The 22,175-nt window shown below is 37.8% G+C and overlaps 1 protein-coding gene across 3 annotated transcripts; it reads left to right on the top strand.

The window, feature by feature from the left end:
* Window positions 1-93: 93 nt before the first annotated feature.
* Window positions 94-21,142, top strand: LOC122224971 (IKBKB interacting protein). 3 transcript variants are annotated; one of them, XM_042947458.1, is made up of 4 exons: window positions 94-166; window positions 343-564; window positions 7,736-7,853; window positions 12,820-14,411. In XM_042947458.1, exons 2-4 carry the CDS (start codon window positions 389-391, stop codon window positions 13,654-13,656), a joined length of 1,131 nt encoding a protein of 376 aa, XP_042803392.1. In that variant the 5' UTR covers window positions 94-166; window positions 343-388; the 3' UTR covers window positions 13,657-14,411. The 3 variants fall into 3 exon arrangements, with proteins under 3 accessions (XP_042803392.1, XP_042803393.1, XP_042803391.1); XM_042947459.1 differs by lacking the exons at window positions 94-166; window positions 12,820-14,411 and adding an exon at window positions 19,858-21,142 and having other exon boundaries at window positions 174-564; XM_042947457.1 differs by lacking the exon at window positions 94-166 and having other exon boundaries at window positions 174-564.
* The last annotated feature ends 1,033 nt before the right edge of the window (window positions 21,143-22,175 follow it).

Below are 22,175 nucleotides of genomic sequence, written 5' to 3'. Positions count from 1 at the left end.
CCTCCGCCCCACCCCATGGCGGGGGCGTGGCTAAGCCACGGGGGCGCGCCGCCGCCCTCCCTTGACAGGGGAGGGCGGTGGCGCGCTCCACGTGGCGCGCGCTGCCCCTTCCCGCCCCCTCGCTTCGGGGCGCGCCGCGCGCGCCCGGAATCCACGATTTCTTCAGGTTTGTGGCATTAATGCTGAGGAAAGGGGAAATAAGGTCGCCAGGTGCCTTAGCTGGCGGGAGGCTGGAGGAGTCTGTGAAGCTGGAGAACGGCCGGGAAAGGAGGGGACAGGTTTCTGGGCGGCACTAAGTCCAGGAGGGGGCGCGGTCACTGCTGAGGCGTCCCGCTCACCCAGGGTGAAGCTCCCTTCTCTGGGTTTGTCGTCCTCCGGACCTCCAGACATGTTCGAGGTGAAGAGCCGGAAGAAGTCGGGACCCAAGGGAGCCCCCTCGGAGCCGGGGAAGCGGAGCGACGGTGGGAAGAACCCCGAGGCCCGGGGCGGTGGAGGCGGGGGCTGGGCGGACCCCCGGACCGGCGTGAGCCTGCTGTCGCTGGGGACGTGCCTGGGCCTGGCCTGGTAAGTGGACGTGGGCCCTGGGTCCGGCCTCCGACGGTCGCCCCGCTCTTCCCTGGGCGCCGCGCGGTTCAGCATCCCGCTGACCTCCAAACCCCAGACGTGCGGCTTCGGTTCCTCTGCCTCAAAAAAAGGACAGCCCAACTTTTTTTTTTTTTTTCCTTTTCGCTCGTTTCTTCCAACTCATTTTTACTTTGTATTAGTAATGTGCCCTGATCACTCAACTGGAGTTGAAACTAAGGCCTGGGAACCAGTCGGCCATTTTTTAAGAGATGCAGATTTGGCCAAACTTTATTAAGCGCTTGCTACGCGTCGAAAGCTTTTCCGTTCGTGTAACCCACCATTTCCTGTCCGCTGTACATTTGTTTGTCTTGGACGCAGTTGTCCCACCTTCACCCCATAACTGCCTAATGGCAGGGTTCGCAACCGTTAAAGAAGTTATTATGATCTCAGGGCAACAAGCGGTTAATGATAACCTCAGAGTTTGGAGGATTTCTCATGTGTTGATCATCGTTCATGCGTTATGAATTTAAGGTGTATTCCTAAATTCCAGATTGAATTTGACTACTGTGAAATGACAAAAGTGTAGTTCTGGTGTTCACCGAAAACTGAACATCTATAGTTTTTAAACCAAGCAAATAGCCATACATTGTTATAAGAAAAATGAATATTAGAAATAACCTTAAAACCAACTTATTAATTGTATTTTCCCCATTTTCTTGAGGAATAACCTGTTTCATCTTAATAACAGGACTGATGCTTTAAATTAAAATTTCCTCCACTTTTAATTGATTTTTAAAGTATTTAGAAGATAGTTATTCATCTTCAAGAGTAAAAGAATTCTAGAAGGGACCCTGGATGTCCTTTAGACCATTTTTGATGGTACTAAATTTTGAATTATACTCTACTGGTGACTGAGTTGAAGTTAAAAGATTTGTTACAATAAACTGAATGTTATTGAATGTGCTTTTTTAAAAAAAAGACATTATTCATCTTAGCAATATGATATTTTGTTTATGTAATATTTTGATTTTAAAGACTAAATTTATTCTTGTAAATAAACTGCTCTTATGTCTTAAAATACATGACTGTCCCGCACCTGGGTGGCTCAGTCAGTTGGGCTTCTGACCTCCACTCAGGTCGTGATCCCCCAGACGGTGGGTTCGAGCCCCAGCGTTGGACTCTGCTGGCAGCTCAGAGCCTACTTTGGATTCTGTGTCTCCCTTTCTCTGTGCTCCTCCTCTCTCTCTCTCTCTCTCTCTCTCTCTCTCAAAAATAAAAACATTAAAAAAATTTTTTAATATAAATAAAATGCATGAATTTCTTTAGATAAATAAGAATCCTTTTTTACTGAGAAAGCTATTCAGTAATAGGCTAAAAGATACAGATCTTTCTTGGCTTAGGATGGGATTACTTCCCAGTGAGCTCATGATAAATTGAAAATATCATAAGACCAAAATGCATTTAATGCACCTCACCTACCAAGTATTATAGTTTAGCCTAGCCTGCCTTAAATGTGTTCAGAATGCTTAACATCAGCAGACACTTGAGCAAAATCATCTAACAAGCCTTTTTTATAAGGAAGAATTGAATATCTTATATAACTTAATACTGAAAGTGAAAAAACACAATGGTTGTACTTGAATCAGTTGTATACTCTCTTAGTCACATGGCAGACAGGGAGCTAAAGGCTGCCACTGCCTAGCATCAGGAGAGAGGATCCTACCAAGTAGAGGATCAGGATCACATTGCTAGCCCAGGAAAAGGTCAAAATTCATGGTACAGTTTGTACTGAATGACCAAAAAGTCAAAAAAATTTAAGTCAAACCATTTTAAGTTGGGGATCATCTGTACATGTTGCTTCCTTCTCTCTGAAACCTAATACAATTGGTTTTAGTTACTGAATTTATTCTCATTAATTATCCAAAGACCCATATTCATATAAGACAAATTACATCATAAAATGTTCAACTTTTCAGTAATTTGGTTACTATTCTGGGAAAACACACTAACAAATCTATAAAGGAAAACTTGAAAGGTAGACACTTTAGTGCAGGAACTTACTGTCAGTGCTCACAATAAAAACACAAGTTACATTCAAAATTTTCACTAACCTCATTTTTCATCTTTTATCCGTTGTTTCTTGTTAGTGAAGTTTTATCTGAAAGGGTTATGCTTTAAATGCCTTGATTTTCAAAAATGGAATATGGTTACTATTTTCCTGAACATTCAGTATTGTGCCTGAAAATGAAGCTGTAGTATGAAACAGAAGGCTAAGTGGATACTAACCTTAGTGGCCCTGGAACTCCCTTTCTTGCATAAGGTCCATTATAACAACTTCCTTTGCTTATTTGCCTCTTTTTCATTACTAAGTTGAAACAAAGCCAGAGAAACCCTGTTAAGTCCTCAGTCAGCTATCTGCCACCATCTAAGATTACTAAAGGAGCTACATAGAATCAACACCCTAAGGAAATGAACACTTTTTTGTGCTACAGGGCCCTGAATCTGAGGTGTCTGTAGACAACAATAGATAGATGGAGTTGATGATGAAGTGTTATAAGGCCAACACTAAAGTAGCCAATTAACCTGGGTCCCTTTCTTCTGTATCTTTTCCTATATGATAATGAGAAGAGGCCAAAAAACAATAAGGGTGTTCTTCTCTTCCTGTAAGGGGTCTAATCCATCCATTCCATCTTTCATTTACTATAAACCCAACCCTGGTTTCAACAGTGAACAGATGTGGAACTTCCATCAACTGTAAGCAGTGGAGAAAGCTGATCCTTTATACTACTATAGGCTTGTCATAGGGATGAAAAGCAGCTGCACAAAGCAGTCTGAAAGAAAGGGCCAGCATATAAGAGAATAGCTGATGTGTAGTGTCCTAACTGCATAAATTTGTAGAGATTAAATTCTCTACAACAATCTTATGAAGTCACTTTACAGATGAGACTATAACAGAGATAAATAACTTGCCCAAGATGATTATACAGCTAGTAAATAGCAGAGCCAAAGTTGCTCAGCTCCATACCTTTTTTTTTTTTTCTGAGAGAGAGAGAGCATGTGTGATCAGGGGAGGGGCAGAGGAGAGGAAGAATCCCAAGCAGCTCTGCCAAACCTGACATGGGGCTCGAACTCATGAACTGTGAGATCGTGACCTGACCCAAAATCAAAAGCCAGACACTCAACCAACTGAGCTACTGAACCAGCTAGGTGCCCCTCAGCTCCATGCTTTTAACCAGTATGATATGCTTCCTCCCTTTGATACTAATCCTTAAGAGGCCAAGATCCTAGAAATAAAAATTCCTAGTCCAGAACTATTTATAGTCCTTTTCTAACTAGAAGCTATAGCCCTTAGTAGACCCTGTCTGTCTCATCTAAACTGAGGAAGATTGGGAATAAGGGGGCCTTGAACTTCTGTTAGAATATGCCTCTGACAAAGCCCTTTGGACACTACTCTGGATGCCAATTTCAAAAATTTAGTTTTTCAGGATTGAAGCTACTTTCTGTCAACATTGACTTCTAGAAAATCATCCTTCTCCTTAATGTTAAAATGAGTTAATATTTATAAATCATTTTAAATTTTTTAATGTTTTTGTTTTTTGTTTTTTTTTTTTTGAGAGACAGAGTACAAGTTAGGGAGGAGCAGATAGAGAGGGAGACAGAATCTGAAGCAGGTTTCAGGCTCTGAGCTGTCAACACAGAGCCCGATGCAGGGCTCAAACTCATGAACTGTGGTATCATGGCCTAAGCCAGTCAGATGCTGAACCAACTGGGCCATCCAGGCACCAATATGAATCATTTTAGAATAGTGCCTGGCACATCTAAGTGAAAAATAAAATAAATGTATTTTAACTCAGCACCATTCAAACCAGTTTTCATTTTTTTCATTACTAGCACAAAATCAGCTTAAAAAAATTTTTTTATGTTTTTATTAATTTTTGAAGGAGAGAGAGAAACAGCATGAGTGGGGGAGGAACAGAGAGAGAGGGAGACACAGAATTCGAGGCAGGCTCCAGGCTCTAAGCTGTCAGCACAGAGCCCGATGCAGGGCTCAAACTCACAAACTGTGAGATCATGACCTGAGCTGAAGTCAGACGCTTAACCGACTGAGCCACCCAGGTGCCCCATCTTTATGCTTGTTTTTACTTACATGCATTATTATTCATATGTAGCAATGTCTTTTTTTTTTTAATCTGTTGAAAAGCTAGCCATGAAAAAAAAAAACTACAAATTATCATCAGAGATATTTGCACTAATATGACATAGTTTTCTCCAAGGTTTTGCTTAATATTTTAATGTTAAAGAGAAGTCCAGAAATAGCCAGCATTAAAAGTTTTAATAAAATGAAAAGTGCTATAATGTGTTATAGTAGTGGATCAACCTTCACAAAAGTCTCTTCTAATGATTTTATTCTGAATAAACACATGGATCTACAGGATAAATCCTTGTAGTAACACTGGAGTAAAGGATGATAAAACTAATCTCTGAAATTAGACTTATTTCATTAGTGTATTCTCCATCCTTGGTCTCTGTCTAATCTCAGTAAGCCTATACTCTGAAAAGAATCTCTTAAAATCCAAGAATGAAACAGCCAATATAAAAAAGAAGTCTATACATTCATCTTTGAAAATTAGGATAATGGCATTTTCTAATAACCAGAAATTTATTTAAGTCATACTGGGGGGTGGGGGGCGCCTGGGTGGCTCAGTCAGTTAAGCGTCCGACTTCGGCTCAGGTCATGATCTTACAGTCTGTGGGTTCGAGCCCCGCATTGGGCTCTGTGCTGACAGCTCAGAGCCTGGAGCCTGCTTCCAATTCTGTGTCTCCCTCTCTCTCTGCCCCTCCCCTGCTCATGTTCTGTCTCTCTCTGTCGCAAAAATAAATAAAAACATTATAAAAAAAAGTTAAAAAAAAAATAATGTCATACTAGGGGGGTGCCTGGGTGGCTTAGTTGGTTAAGCGTCCAGCTTCAGCTCAGGTCATCTCATAGTTTGTGAGTTGGAGCCTCACAAACAGAAAGCAGGCTTTCTGCTCTCCCAGTCCATTTTGGATCCTCTGTCCCCTTCTCTCTGCCCCTCCCCCCCATAAACATTTAAATAAATAAATATCATATTAGGGACACTTGGATGGCTCAGTCGGTTGAGCAACCTGCTCTTGATTTCAGCTTAGGTCAGGATCTTACAGTTTCATGGGTTCCAGCCCCGTGTTAGGCTCTGCACTGACAGCATGGAGCCTGCTTGGGAGTCTGCCTCTCCTCTGCCCCTCCCCTGCTCGTGCTCTCTCTGGCTCTGTCAAAATAAATAAAAACTTTAAAAAAATAAAAATAAAAATCATATTAGCACATAGGAGAAAAGTCAATCTATGCTAATTATGTAACCTGGGCTTACTCAATTCACTGTTATCTCATAGGACAGAGATTAGCCATCATCAAAAGAAACTTATTTCATTCAGTATTGTAAACATTTGTTCAAAAAGCAAAAAGTTCATTTTAGTTTTGGACAGTTTTATAGCAAGTTAACCTAATAATGACATTTATGAGTCTGAAACATCACCTTAGCAATGGTACGCAAACCTCAGAAGTCTTTCATCTTTCTTTTGAGTTTTGGGATCTTTAAATGTTTGTCTTTCAATGGAAGTCAATTTCATAAAACACTATCAATTAGTAGTTCTCAGCTTGACTGAATACTCAGATAATCTGGGGAGCTTTGAAGATTTCTGATATCCAAGTCACATCCTACACCACATAAGTCAGAATTTCTGTGGGTGGGATCCAGGCATGAGACTTTTTAAAAGCAGACAAGTGACTCCAATATGTAGCAAAGCTTTTGAACCACTGGTCTATGTACTATAATTTAAGTACTTTCTTCATATGGTTCTGCTCCACTGCTTTTTGATGACTCAATAAATAACACAAAGAATTTTAACCGCTGCTTTTTCTGAGCCCAAAGAATTGAGTCAAAGTAGATGAACCAAAATGGTATTAGATCCAAAGCATTTCTTTTGTGTTTGCTTATTTCAAGTCCTATACAAACTCTATTTATTGTTTTTAAGATTTGGATAACTTTTTTATGCTTCTACCCTTTGCTACTTTATCAGATGAAGAATACAATCCAATTTTAAAATGGCATCTATCTAAAGTACACTTATGTAGAAAATAAAGTACACCTATATGACTCGTAGTGTTGAGTATAATTAATTGTAGAGCTTATACTCCCGGCATTGCATTATATCACCACTTTGACAATGACTCCTGTTTTCATAGTTTTAACTATTGTTATTTTGCGACTTCTAATCATCATCTCTCTGTCCTATTCCAATTTTATTTTCTTTTCTACATTTTAGTTTAAAAATACCTTTTTGGGGGGGTTGTCTGGGTGGCTCAGTCGGTTAAGCGTCCAACTTCAGCTCAGGTCACGATCTCACAGTTCATGAACTCGAGCCCCACGTCGGGCTCTGTGCTGATAGCTGAGAGCCTGGAGCCTGCTTCAGATTCTGTGTCTGCCTCTCTCTCTGCACCCCCCCCCCCCCGTTCATTCTCTTTCTCTCTCAAAAATAAACATTAAAAAAAAAAAATTAATACTTTTTTTATATAGGTAACTCTTCTACATTTCAGTATGAAAACACTTATTTTCTAGATCTTACCCATATATAGCCTTGAGAAAAATAGTAGGGATCCCATATCTTGTTCTAGATAATTCATCGTTTCTTCCTCCAAAATATTTCTTGTGCATACAACTATCACACCATCTCACTCCTGAACTTAGACTTGAACAGGAATAGTTTTCACTTTCTATTAATTTGTTGAAATAAACTACTAAAGGCTGTCACCACTCATACCAGAATTTATGTTGTCCTTACCAGAAGTATAAAATGTTCCTTCAGAATTCAAACTTGGGGGCCTGGGTGGCTCAGTCAGTTAAGCATACGACTCTTGATATCAGCTCAGGTCATGATCTCAGGGTTCATGGGATCAAGCCCCAAGTCAGGCTCTGACTTGTATGTGCTGACTTGTGCTGACAGTATGGAGCCTACTTGGGATTCTCTCTAACCCTCTCTCTCTCTGCCCCTCCCTCACTTGTGCACACACTCACAATAAATAAATAAACTTTTTTTAAAAATTCTAACTTAAATGGATATAAATTAGGAGGTAGTGAATTTTTTTTTTCTTTTCCAGGTTTGTATTTCAGCAGTCGGAAAAGTTTGCAAAGGTGGAAAGCCAATACCAGTTACTGAAAATAGAAACCAACAAGTTCCAAGGACTTCAAAGTAAAATCAGTTTAATTTCAGAAAAGGTAATTATTAATTGGCTTATTTGGGAAGATTTTCCCATTTTTCTTCCCTACTACCACACTTCTACCCCAGTTCATAATTTCCTTTTTCCTGCCTTTTAGACCATTACTGTCTTAACTCTCACTGGTTTTCCTACATCTTTACATTCTCCCCTTCAATCCAATTTAGACTCAGATTATTTTGAAAGGATTGGATTCTTTTTAATATAATATATGTTACTGTTTAAAAAGACCAATATTCTCATATTGATATGACTCCAAATTTCTATTTAAGTGTCTAGGGTACTGAAAATATAATTGTTCTTTAGGTAGGTACAAAATTAGAATAGGAATGGACTTTTTGGGCAAAGGTCCATCAGTTGCTTTTTTTTTTCTTCACTTTCCAGCTCGTAAATTTATATACATCTGCATATAATAATGACTAATATAAAAATAAATATTGATTCTGTAGCCAAATGAAAATTAAAATCCATGTGTATGTTGTGTTTCTTAAACCTGCAAATGTAGATGCATTATTGCTGGAATTCTTAGATATGTGAGACAGATAAAAAAATTTTAACTGCCATGCTTCTCAGGAGAAGTCAGCTGCAACCAATAAAGCATCATGGAGGTCTTGTCTGGCTAACAGAAATCAAGCTATCACTGGGAAACATGCCTTCTTTGTTCATTTATTCATTCACTAAACCTTTACTCGTGTCATAAGGTAGACAAGGACTTGTGCTTGGCACCAAGGTGAACAAGGATTTACAAAATAGACAAATGAAATGGAGGGTCTGAGTTCCTGCAGCCTCATGCACAGAATTAGTATATAATCCCCCAGAAGAGAAAAGCCATGGATGAAAATTATACACCTCTCACATATGTCAGGGGATTCCGTAGAGGGTAAGCTTAGGGGCCTTGGAAAGAAGCTGCATAGGGCTGCAAGAATGGGTATTTTGACATAGGGCTCAAGTTGGAATCTGGTTGTACTTGTTGGGGCTATAAAATTATAAAATATGTAATGGGGCTTGAAACCACGAACTGTGATATCATGACTTGAGCCAAAACCAATTAGATGCTCAACCAACTGAGCCACCCAAGCGCCCCTGAAAATTTTATTTTTAAGTAATGTCTACACCCAATGTGGGACTCGAACTTACAACCCCGGGATCGAGAGTTGCATGCTCTATATATGTATATATATATGTATACACACACACACACACACACACACACACACACACACATATATTTATAGAATTAGAAAAATTATGGAAAAAAAAATCCCAGGAGATAGGAACTCCATGTACTTAAAAGCTATTGAAAATAAATTTTGAAGAAAGACTTCCTTTTTAAGTGAAAAATTTGGTGGCAATTAAAATGCTTTTTGAGGCAGATTTTTAAAATATCATCATGGGATCCAAGAAATATTCAGTCTTCGCAAAACTCTTTCTCTCCCAGTCTTCCCTAGGAGTAGTTCAACAATAGCTGCCTTTTCGCAAAGCTGGTCCTAAAGGCCAGCATAATCAGTAGGAGAGGAAAACAACTAGATGTGGGCTCTCATCACAACTGTGTGACCTTAGAAAAATAACTTTAACTTCTCTTGGCCTCTATTTCATCATTTATTAAATGAGAATAACAGGATTTTTATGAGGATCAGATGTGATATAATGTATATGCAAACTTTTTGAAAACTTTAAATAGTAATAAATTTAAGGTATTAAGCCCTTTTTCAAAAAATATGAAAAAACTATTAGGATACATTGACAGCCCCTAAATGCAAATTATTGTAGCATGCTAAACACCATGTATTTTTAGATTAAATCTTGAGACCTTTACTATGGTGAAAAGTTGATCTTGTACTTGGTTGGGGTCTACTGGGATATAGTGCGTCCAGATTACAATGATGGTCTGATAAACAGCCTAAATAAGAAATTACCTTCGGTGAAGATAAGCTTACGTCTTCAAAATGCTGATATTAAGACAACTAACAGTATTACTGATGTACAAATATTTCTCAGAATTAATTTCTAGGGGCGCCTGGGTGGCTCAGTCGGTTAAGTGTCCGACTTTGGCTCAAGTCATGATCTCACGGTTTGTGAGTTCAAGCCGCGCATCGGGCTCTGTGCTGACAGCTCAGAGCCTGGAGCCTGCTTCGGATTCTGTGTCTCCCTCTCTCTCCGCCCCTCCCCCACTCACGCTCTATCTCTGTCTCTCAAAAAATGAATAAATGTTAAAAAAAATTAAAAAAAAATTTTCTAAAGGATCTTGTATTATAGCTACATGTGTACATTAAAAATAATTTTTTAAAGATCTTATTTTTTTTTTAAGTTTATTTATTTTGAGATAGAGCATGTGAGCAGCGGAGGGGCAGGGAGAGAGGATCCCAAGCAGGTTGTACACTGCCAGCACAAGAGTCCAACATGGGCCTCGAACCCACGAACCGTGATATCATGACTTGAGCCGAAACCAATTAGATGCTCAACCAACTGAGCCACCCAGGCACCCCTGAAGATTTTATTTTATTTTTATTTATTTATTTATTTTTTAATGTTTATTTATTTTTGAGATCGAGAGAGACAGAGCATGAACGGGGGAGGGTCAGAGAGAGAGGGAGACACAGAATCCGAAGCAGGCTCTAGGCTCCGAGCTGTCAGCACAGAGCTTGACGCGGGGCTCAAACTCACAGACCGTGATACCATAACCTGAGCTGAAGTCGGACGCTTAACCGACTGAGCCACCCAGGCGCCCCTGAAAATTTTATTTTTAAGTAATGTCTACACTCAATGTGGGACTCGAACTTACAACCCCGGGATCAAGAGTTGCATGCTCTATTGACTGAACCAGCCAGGCACCCATAAAAATAATTTTTAAACAAGGCTTCAGAGTGGTTTTATTATATTTGGTCACACATTGTTCCTAGCTTTCACCTGGGATTGCTTCAGATCTTGACTGGGTAGGCCTAGAAGGTTTATGGCCATTCTTCCTAAATATCAACAAACATGTTTTTTATACCATAAGATACAGGGGCTACAAAAAAGCATTAGACATGCTTTCTTCCCCAAGGAATTTAGAAGCTTTCATATCTTCACCTAATAACATCAGTCTGTTGAAGAGTCAGATTTCGGAGTCACTTCTAAGCCTTTCCTCATTTCAGACTGCTGATCTCCCCTCAAAGCATCCATTCTCCCCATGCTAATTCTGTCATGACACGAATCATAATCTATTGTCAGTTTTTGTTGTCATTAATTTGCCTCCTTTACTGCTCTTTAGAGCCAACACTGTGTTTTTTATCTCTATACCCCTGATGCCTAATAATGGAACAGAGGATAATCAAGAAATCTTTTATTTTTTAAGTTTATTTATTTATTTTGAGAGAAAGACAGCATGAGCAGGGGAGGAGGAGAGAGAGAGAGAGAGAGAGAGAGAGAGAGAGAGAGAGAGAGAGAGAGAAAATCCCAAGCAGGCTCCGCACTGTCAGCGCAGAGCCCAATGCAGGGCTGAAACTCACAAAACTGTGAGATCATGAGAGCCAAAACTGAGAGTCGGACGCCTAACCGACTGAGGCACCCCGATGATCAATAAATCTTAATAGATCTCCAGAATGTGATGTAAAAGATCCAAAGTGCTGTCTCCTCTGTCCTGTTATAAAGTCAGGAACCATATTATGTCTATATTTTCATACCTAGTGTGTAGCACGAGGTCTGGCACAGAGCGAACACTCAAAAATTCTTTAATTATGTGTGCTAAGTACCAAACAGGTGTCAAATTACACAACACAATAGGTGCTCCAGAAGTTTGGGCTGTCAGGGCTAGGGCTGTGGAGGAATGCTGCACTGAGGGGTGAGATCTGGTCTGAACCTTAAAGGAAAGACAACTTAGCTAAGCAACAAGGAGGGAAGAATAGCATATAGAGATAAATTTAGGACTTTATCATATTAGAAGTATTAGGAAACATTGTGGGTTTTTTAATGTTGTACCATCATGTTCATGGCAGTTTTTAAAAGCTTAATTTGGCTCTAGTGTGTAGGATGATTTAAAAAAGTAACTAGAAGCAGACATTAGATAATACTTCTGGAATATTTTCCTTGATCATTGAAGTCTGGTTTTGGTGCCCCATGTAAGTGCTTCCATAATTCTTCCCCTGTCATAACACACGTAGACTTGGCTTTCTCCTCAATTAAACGAAGCTGCCTAAGGGCAGAACCATGTCTTTTATAGTATTATGTCTTCAACACTATGCTGAAATATTTAATAAGTTAATGATCATTCTAGACCTTCCTGTAGTCTCTAAGGCTGTTATCTATACGTAAGTTTAGACTAAAAGAGGTCCACAGCTTGACCTGTCTCTATTCTAGGCACATATGAGGAGATGCCAGAAACTTTACCGAAATATACTTATTAGCACAGATTACTATTTGATGTGAGTTGCCTCACTGAACATGATTTTTATTCATTTTTGCCTTTGTTATAGCTATAAGATCTGATTCTGGTACCTTCTCTGTAAGAGGTCAGTCAAGAAATTTTCAGGCACAAACTCTTCCAGAATCATAGAACTTAAGAAATAAATCTATGATTAACTAGAATTCTATGATTAACTAGAATTCTGTGATTAACTAGAATTAACTAGGTTACAGTTTCTAAAAAAAGCCAAATAACGATAAAAATGACGACTAGGTTGCTCTCCATTGGAGTAAGAAAAGAAGGAAATGTGATATACTTCAGGCTTCTTTGACATTATTTCTTTCTTGAATATCCTTCCATGAAAATGTGCAAATATTTAGATTTATAAATTCAGGTGCATGTTTTTCTACCATAGTGCTAATCTATCGCATTTATTTAAAATGTTTTTCTGTCATTATGCTTCTGATATAATTGGATATCTCAGACATATTCAGAATTTGAACTGGGGGTGTGATTGTTAAAGTGTGTTTCCCTAATATAAAAGTTATTAAGTAGCTTTGGGAATTGTTTTGTGTTATAAATACAGCTTGAGTCTACTGAAAGTATCCTGCAGGAAGCTGCATCATCCATGTCCTTGGTGACCCAGTTTGAGCAGGAAGTATCCAGCCTGCAAAGTACCATGCATGACATTCAAAATAGTGAAGAGCTGCTCACCCAAAAGATGCAAAGCCTTAATGAGAAATTCCAGAATGTTTCAGATTTCTGGAAAAGAAGCCTAGATGAAATGAATGTTAATACCGACACTTTCAAATCAGAATCAAAACACATACATTCTCAAGTTACTGTCCAAATTAACTCAGCTGAACAAGAAATAAAATTGCTCACTGAAAGGCTAAAAGATTTGGAAGATAGCACACTAAGAAATATTAGAACAGTAAAAAGACAAGAAGAAGAGGATCTTCTGCGAGTAGAAGAGCAGCTTGGCTCTGATACAAAAGCAGTTGAAAAGTTAGAAGAGGAACAGCATGCTCTCTTTGCCAGAGATGAAGACCTGACTCATAAGCTTTCCAGCTATGAACCCAAAGTTGAAGAATGCAAGACACATTTGCCAGCAATTGAAAGTGCTATTCGCTCTGTTCTCAGGGTCTCTCAGGATCTGATAGGGACAGAAAAAAAAATAGAAGACTTGACTACTCAGATGTTTAATATGGAAGATGATATGCTGAAAGCAGTATCTGAAATAATGGAGATGCAGAAAACCCTTGAAGGAATTCAGTATGATAATAGCATATTAAAGATGCAAAATGAACTGGATGTTCTAAAAGGAAAAGTTCATGATTTTATGGTATATTCAAATACAAGAGAAAAGGGAACTTTAGAAGAATATAATCCAGAAAATAAAGGAATTGATAATGATTTTTAAATGCACTACATTTATTTTGATGACCATATTGTTATACGTAAACTTATTGTTTCCATGCTTTTATGTTATTTTGATATGCCTCACTTTATCCTACATTAGCAGCAAGTAAGTGAGATATTCACACACTTGGATTATCCAGATAATCAAAGCTTACCCTTTTAAGCAATAAAATTTATTTCATTTTGGCCATTTTAAATAGAAATATTTCCAAAATAACTTCTCTGCTTTTTTAAAGCAATATACTTAATATTTTTAAATGTTTTTCTAATAATTAATGGGCATTACTATGAATTTCACCTATTATATTGGACCCAAATATATTAACATGGCTAGAAGCTATTGAGGAGTATTTCCCTTCTCACTAAATGACCCTAGTTTGCTATATTTTCAAACCTTATGTCTATTTCTTATACCCTTATTACCACCTAAAGATGCGACCCATTGGCCCGAGGTTGGGTGGGAATGTGCCTGCCCTAATCAGTTCTGCATTTGCTTTGTAATTTACTGCAAGCCAAGATCCAGACCACCAAGTGCATAGGGAATTTGTCTAAAATGAAAAATAAGATGCCCAAGGAGGAACTTAAGGTGCTTTGCTATGAATTAATATGTACTTTTTGAAAACTATGGAGCCTGGGAAACATTTTTACTTTTTATTAAGGTTCTAAAATATGTTACAGATACTTGTAAGAATTTTTAAATAAGAGTAAATATGGGGGTGCCTGGCTGGTTCAGTCCATAGAGTATACAACTCTTGATCTCAAGGTCATGAGTTTAAGCCCCATGTTGGGCATAGGGATTACTTTAAATTTTTTTTAATTAAAAAAAAAAAAAGTAAAGATGTTTCTATTGAAGTTTTTACCCTATGAATTAAGTGTGTATCCTCTGAAGTATGGACTATTGGAATATCTTTGTATACCTGGGCTTTCTTTGTTTTTTCAAAGGTTCTATCTGTGTTACAGACTCTCGAGTTTGCTAGATACATGGTCTCTAGATAAATTATTTTATCTACAATAAAAATATACCAATACACCTGTGGCCTATTTTAAAGAGGAAAAAGCAACATAATGAGAAATTATGGTAACTATAAGGTAACTAAGCATATGTCATTGTTTTAAAGAGCTCCCAAACTACCCAAGCCAATTTGTTTTACATAGTGATTTTATTTTATTCTAACTCATATAATGGAGTCATAAGGAATAAGATGTAGACATACTGAGATGTGATTAAGGGGAGATCTAGTCAGATTTTTCAAATAATGATAATCGGAAAATGTTCAGGGTTGGGGGAACACATAAGACTCTTATTGGTGACTGATGTATCAAAGTGTCCAAGCTTGGCATTGAAAACTGAGTCAATTGCATATGGAAGGAAGTACTATTCTTACTTGTGTCTTCTTGCCAATAACCAACTATAGTCCCAGTTTTATTATGTAATATCAGTGGAATTAAACACAACTTGAGGGGCACCTGGCTGGCTCACTTGAAAGAGCATGTGACTGTTGATCTCGGGATTGCGAGTTTGAGCCCCATGTTTGGTGTAGAGATTTTTTAAATAAATTAAAATGTTAAATAAATTTTAAAAAATAAGTTTAAATGCATGATCATAGTTATAAAAAATAAACACAAAGAACTTGAAAGCAGTCAATTGCGAAAAGTAGTTGTGGTCAGGTAGTTTTATTATGTAAATTTGCACATTTTTTTAAAAATCCCAAACAAGTTCTGTTTTGGGTTTAGGAGGTCCTATGGTAGACAGCCATGGGTCATAAAGATAAGCCTGAAAGAATGCTACTATTAAAAGCATAGCATTAATTTCTGGAATCTTAACATTAAATCCCTTGACTTCTGAATGTCTTAAGTTCTTATCTGTGTGCACTGACAAAATTGTTTTTGTTTACTTTTATTTTAATGCTAATAAAATAGATTCTGAACTTCACTAGAACTTTGTTATTTCAGCTTCCAACCCAACATCTCAGATGTGATCTTCACTTTTATTTATTTATTTGGCCTATTACCATATTTGATACATCAGTATTAACTTGTATATACCATAGTACTGGTTACAGAAAATGAATGGAAACAAGATGGCCATTCTGTTCTATAGTGACAGTTACAAGGGAATCAAAAACTGCCTTTCTCTAAGTATTTCACGAGAAAACTATTGCGTACATGTATATGCATATTATGTACATGTGCATATGTATATTTTCCTTTATTCAGTTTTTCCTATAAAAACCTGTCAGATTTAGATGTACCTGATTTGTCTTCTGTTTCTTACATTCATTTATATAACACAGATCCTTGAAATTTCAAGAACTTCCTGTGTATCAAATATTAAATTATACTGTTAGTCTTTCCTTTAAGGAAGATTACCATATTCTAAAACACATTTTTGTATCTTTGTAATTGATAACAAATTTTATATCAGTTAATTTCTGATAGTACTGGGTCCATTTTTTTAATTTAGTACAAGTAAATCACTTTTACAAAACAAACACCTAATTTTTTTAACTTCTGGATGCAAAGTTTAAAAATCTATTTATGGAGTGCCTGGATGATTCAGTAGGTTAAGCGTCCAACTCTTCAGCTCAAGTTGTAATCTCATGGTTCATGAGTTCGAGTCCCCTGTCGGGCTCTGTGCTGGCAGTGCAGAACCTGCTTGGGATTCCCGCTCTCCCTCTCTCTCTCTCTGCCCTTCCCTCACTTGTGTGTGCTATTTCTGTCTCTCAAAATAAATAAACTTAAAAGAATCTATTTATGTCCGTTAAGCATCCAACTTTGGCTCAGGTCATGATCTCACAGTCCATGAGTTTGAGCCCTGCGTCGGGCTCTGTGCTGATAGCTCAGAGCCTGGAGCCTACTGCAGATTCTGTGTCTCCCTCTCTCTACCCCTCCCCCATTCATGCTCTGTCTCTGTCTCAAAAATAAATAAACGTCAAAGAAAAAATTTAAAAAAATATGTTTCCTTAAATTTTGCCTAATGATTGTAAGCTGTTGACTAAGTGTACTTTTATATTTTATAATGAAAAATAAAAATGTTGATTTATTATCCATATGGTTTAATGGAAAACTAGTAAGATACAAAGTCAGTGGCATTATTTTTCATCTTAACCTGATTACCTTTCTATGAATCTATAATCTCGATCCAAGATTAATATGTCATTAAAAATAATGATACTGCAAATTCACCAAACACATGGAAAAAACTCATTTCTCTATATACTTACTTCATATTTGCACAGGTGGCAAAAGCTCTGCAAATTTGCCCATCATCTGTTTTGTTTTAGTTCAGCTATAAAGTATTAATTTAATATGATTCAAAATGCTCCATCGCAGCTTTCACAGCAAGGGAGGAGAGAACTAGCATTTTGAGTTATTATGTGTCAAACGCTGCTAGGAAGTCTGTGTCCATCATTGTCAACAGTAACAGCTCTGTGTATTGAGTACCTACCATGACCCATATTATCACTACTTCCCACTACAACTTTGCTAGCCTTGACACCCATTATTCAAATGAGGAAATTGGGGTTTATCAAGGTTAGGAAACTTGTAGTCACACTGCTACGTCTGTCTAACTCCAGAGGCTACTGACCTCCCACTATACAATGCAACCTGCTACTGTTCAATCATGGGGAGAAAATCACAAGAAATCTATCAATAGAACCATCTTGAGAATTCAAAAAACTAATTCTGCCAAATGTGTCTCTTCCATGTCACCATTAAAGAAGACTGTAAGTCACCCAAAGGTTGTAACTATGACCTAAAATTGTTTGGGCCTTGGGCATAAGAAGGAACTGATAAATGTTTAGGCAAGAGTGGGAAAGCAAGGTGGAGAAAAAGCCTTAGGCCAGAATCTTCCAATCTAGGCTCTGCCACTAACTGTGTGTTCTTGGGCACTTTATTTGGGGGCTCAGTTTTTTAATTTGTAAAATGAGGGAATTATATCAAAAAATCTCTGGGGTGCCTGGGTGGCTCAGTCAGCTGAGCGTCAGACTTCGGCTCAGGTCATGATCTCACAGCTCGTGAGTTCGAGCCCCGTGTCGGGCTCTGTGCTGACAGCTCAGAGCCTGGAGCCTGCTTCTGCTTCTGCTTCTGTGTCTCCTTCTCTCTCTGCCCCTAAACCACTTGCATTCTGTCTCTGTCTCTCTCAAAAATAAATAAACATTAAAAAAAAAATTTTTTTTTAATCTCTAAGACCCCTTCTGGCTTTACATGGTTTTAAATTTTAGAGATTAATAAAATTTCCAGGTCCTTTAGTTACAGTTCAAAGATCTTTTATCAAAGTTTTTGGAAAACTAGTTGGACCCACATCATTCCCTTGAACCATTTTGCTCCACTTGCAGATTGAGATAATACTGACCATTACAGGACAGCATCTAGCTTAGTACCTTGTATATATGATAGGAATTTGGTAAATATTTAAATTTCTGACTGAATCTTGTGAATCTTTTTGGTAGACTCTCCAACTCTTCTGTCCATTCTAGGCAAATAATTTAAACAAGCCCTAAGTAATTCTAAAAACAATTTGGTGAAACAATTTCAAGACTATTCCTACACTGTGTTCAGTTAATATGTTAGTAAAGATCAATAGAAGTTCATGATAAATTGCTTTTATAAGCTATCAAGTGAAAGAGAGCCTTACTAGCAGTTTCTTAGTGATCTGATCCTTATAAAAATAAAGTTCTGGAGCGTCTGGGTGGCTCAGTGGGTTAAGCATTCGACTCCTGATTTTAACTCAAGTCATGATCTCATGGGCTCCTGAATTTAAGCCCCATGTGGAGCCCCTAGGCAGGCTCTTCCCTCACAGGGTGGAGCCTGCTTGGAATTCTCTCTCCCCTCACTCTCTCTCAAAAATAAATAAATAATTAAAAAATAAAGTAAGCTCTTTCTGAGGACTCTGTGTAATGCTGGTAAGCTACATTTACTCTACCAGAGTAAATATGTTAATAAATAATAACCTAATAATGAAATAGAAGAAATAAGCCATCTACTTTCTTCACCCTTTGGAGGCTCTGTTTCAGCAAATACACTTGCAAAACCTTTCCCTTAAAAAAAAAACAGTGTTTTTGCAATCACTACTTGATTTCCTTCCGGTTTGTGGTTACTCTTTAATGTCACACCAATAATAACATTTTCACATTCTAACTTCACTACCAAAAAATATTTTGGGCCACCTCTCCCCACCATTAAATAACATAGCATAAACCTACTGAGGAGAAAAGTCCTAAAATATGTTTTGAAATCAAACATATGGGCAAGGAGGGGGAATCACTACTATGAGTTAACTATTCTACATTTCAGCTTGTCATAGCTGCCAGGCAGTTATGTGGCTCAAAATGTTCATCAACTAGGGGTTGGATGGGATGGGGAAAAAATGTTCAGCAACTAATGTATCCAAGTTAAACCAAAATGACAATTTATAGATATCAGTATTACAATGGATGGTGGGGAAGGAGGATGGCATGGAAATATACAAAAGTTGAGAACCACTTGTATTTGAAATCACAGGATTTTAGAACTTTGGAGATCGTTTTTTTGTTCTCTGGTTGTTTTGCTTTTTACATATCTATCCTCTGCTACACTGAGTTGAGGTCACAACCCAAGCTGTACTCATCTTTATGTCCCTCACACTTGGTATGCCTAAAATACTAGGAATTTAAGAATTAGTTAATTGAATTATTCATGGATAGATAACCCAGGAAATTATTCATAAAAGTAATAGGAGAGGGGAACCTGGCTTTTTCAGTCAGTAGAGCATGTGACTTGATCTCTGGGTTGTAAGTCCAACCCATGTTGGGTGTGGAAATTACTTAAAAATAAAATCTTTAAATGTAATAGGACAATAAAGATATGCATATGGAGTCTTGGGCATTGGTCCCTTCATTCTAGCACTTGAAATAGCTACAAACTTATGTTTCAAAAATTATGGAGGCGCATGGGTAGCTCAGTCAGTTAAGCATCTGACTTTAGCTCAGATCATGATCTCGTATTTGGTGAGTTCAAGCCCCGCATAGGGCTCTGTGCTGGGCGTGGAGCCTGCTTCAAATTCTGTGTCTCCCTCTCTGCCCATCCTCACCTTACTCTCTGTCTCTCAAAAATGAATAAACATTAAAAAACAAAATAAATAGCACCTAAAATTTAAGTTGAATTTTAAATATTAAGCTTTTAATCAAGTTAATTATTGTGGTGTTATATTTTCTTATAGTGTCAGAAGTCTGAAGCTATCGTGGAACAGTGGAAGTCTTTTCAAATAATTGCCCATCTAAAGCATCTACAGGAGGAAATTTATGAAGTGAAAACCTGGTCCAACAGGATAACTGAAAAACAAAATATACTGAACAACAATTTGACAACTCTTTCTCAAGATGTAACAAAAGTAGACCAAAGTACAACTTCCATGGCAAAAGATGTTGGTCTCAAGATTACAACTGTAAAAACAGATATACGACGTATTTCAGGTTTAGTAACTGATGCAACATCATTGACAGATTCTGTGCAAGAATTAGAAAATAAAATAGAAAAAATAGAAAAAGATACAGTAAAAAACATAGGTGATCTTCTTTCAAGTAGCATCGATCGAACAGCAATGCTCCGGAAGACAGCATCTGAAAATTCACAAAAAATTAACTCTATTAAGAAGATACTTTCAGAGCTAAAGAATGATTTCAACAAGCACACAGATAGGTTTTTAAGCTTAGAAAGTGACAGAGCTAAAGTTATGAAGACCGTGACTTTTGCAAATGATCTAAAACCAAAGGTGTATAATCTAAAGAAGGACTTTTCCCGTTTGGAACCATTGGTAAATGATTTAACACTACGCATTGGAAGATTGGTTACTGACTTACTACAACGAGAGAAAGAAATTGCTTTCTTAAATGAAAAAATATCTAATTTAACAATAGTCCGAGCTGAGATTAAGGATATGAAAGATGAAATAACACACATTTCAGATATGGATTAGTTTGAAATTATTTAGATTAAACTGAAATAACTTTTTTAATAACATGACCTTAGTCATGTCATAAAAATACTTATGACTCAGAAATAATGAAATTTTGGAGCAAATATCATTTTGTATTTGATTTGTGAAACTCAGTAAAGGAAACCTCATTTAAATGGAGTTGAGAGGCCAGAAGGGGGAGTTCTCATGCCGTACAACTCCTTGCAGCCCTTTGCCAAACAGGAAGAAGCCTATACTTGACTACCCCAGCAGGAGGAAGGAACATTTTCTCCCTGAGGCAGCAGCCCAGCCAGTGAGAGACTGTCACAACTCCATCAATGAGAAGCCACCACATTTCAAACTCCCAGGTTACTCCAATGGACTATTTGTTTATAACAATCCCTCCCAACAGCCCCCTTCCTCTATAAAAAGTAGTCCTCTCCTTTGTTCTCCAGGATTGCCTACCGTTTTGCCATAGCTTGCATGTCCCAAATTGCAATTGTTATTCCTGAATAAACCCATTTTGCTGGTGAAATAACCGGCTGTTTTATTTTTAAGGTTAACGGATTCTGTTTTGTACAGTAAAAACAAAATATTTTAAAGGGTTGAGCACTTGATTTCCAAAATTAATATGCTAATACATATACTTGCAACTTTATATAGCAAGAACCCTATGCATACCCAACACGCGTGCGCCCACACATACACACACACACACACACACACACACATTCAGACAAGTGGGGAGAAAGGATCTACCAATCTACCACTGGGAAATCTAGATGGGGCAGGATCTGAACCCCACTTGCCCTCATTGACCTTTGACTGTCAGGGAAGCATAGTATGTATGGTTTGGGCCCTAACTGGAGAACTGCCTATCAGGATCAGAACTGTAGCATTCATTATCCATTTAGAAGGGAAACTAGAAAGGTCATAGCCAGGGAGCTTCAGGAAAAGAATCATGTAAGCCTTCCTGGGTCTTTCATGGCTTTAAGAAACAAGTAAAGATTATCTAAGATAGAGTAGGGAAGTGGCAGCTAGAGCAGTTTAAGGGAGAGGCATCACAGATTGCAGGGGGTCTGCCAAGCCTCAGATGGAGAGTGCTCCAAAGGAACACAACTCATATGGTGATGATGTGACCAGAGCAGCCTAAGCAGAGAAGAAAATTCTAACATTTAAAACAGCATTATGTAACTCTACTTATATGAAATTCTAGAAAATGCAAACTATAAAGGCAGAAAATAGATCAGTGGTTGCTTAGGGACGGTGAGAGGTACAGATCACAAAGAGGCACAAAGAAATCTTAAGGAGTAAAGGGTATTTATTATGATGATGGTTTCACGGGTATATACATGTGTCAAAATTCATCAAATTGTATTCTTTAAATATGTGTTTATTCTACATTATTCCTCAATAAAGTTGTGAAATAAAGTACAATAATCTTAAAAAAAAAAAAAAAAAACCCACATACCATTAGTCCCAGTTTCAAATGCCTGTCATGAAAGGTGTGCAGATGGACAGAACTAGTCAGAGTATGTAGCTAACTTCCATGACAAAAAGCCCAAGGCACAGGGACCAGCCAT

This window comes from Panthera leo, chromosome B4, assembly GCF_018350215.1.
Source record: "Panthera leo isolate Ple1 chromosome B4, P.leo_Ple1_pat1.1, whole genome shotgun sequence".
NCBI lineage: Eukaryota > Metazoa > Chordata > Mammalia > Carnivora > Felidae > Panthera > Panthera leo.
This window is presented reverse-complemented; position numbering and strand designations above follow the sequence as displayed.

Excerpts from the sequence above, each read along its gene's own strand:
- LOC122224971 (XM_042947458.1), top strand. The coding sequence starts at position 389 with ATGTTCGAGGTGAAGAGCCGGAAGAAGTCGGGACCCAAGGGAGCCCCC. Across the intron at positions 565-7,735 it reads ACGTGCCTGGGCCTGGCCTG|GTTTGTATTTCAGCAGTCGG; the intron begins GTAAGTGGACGT and ends TTTCTTTTCCAG. Across the intron at positions 7,854-12,819 it reads TCAGTTTAATTTCAGAAAAG|CTTGAGTCTACTGAAAGTAT; the intron begins GTAATTATTAAT and ends TTATAAATACAG.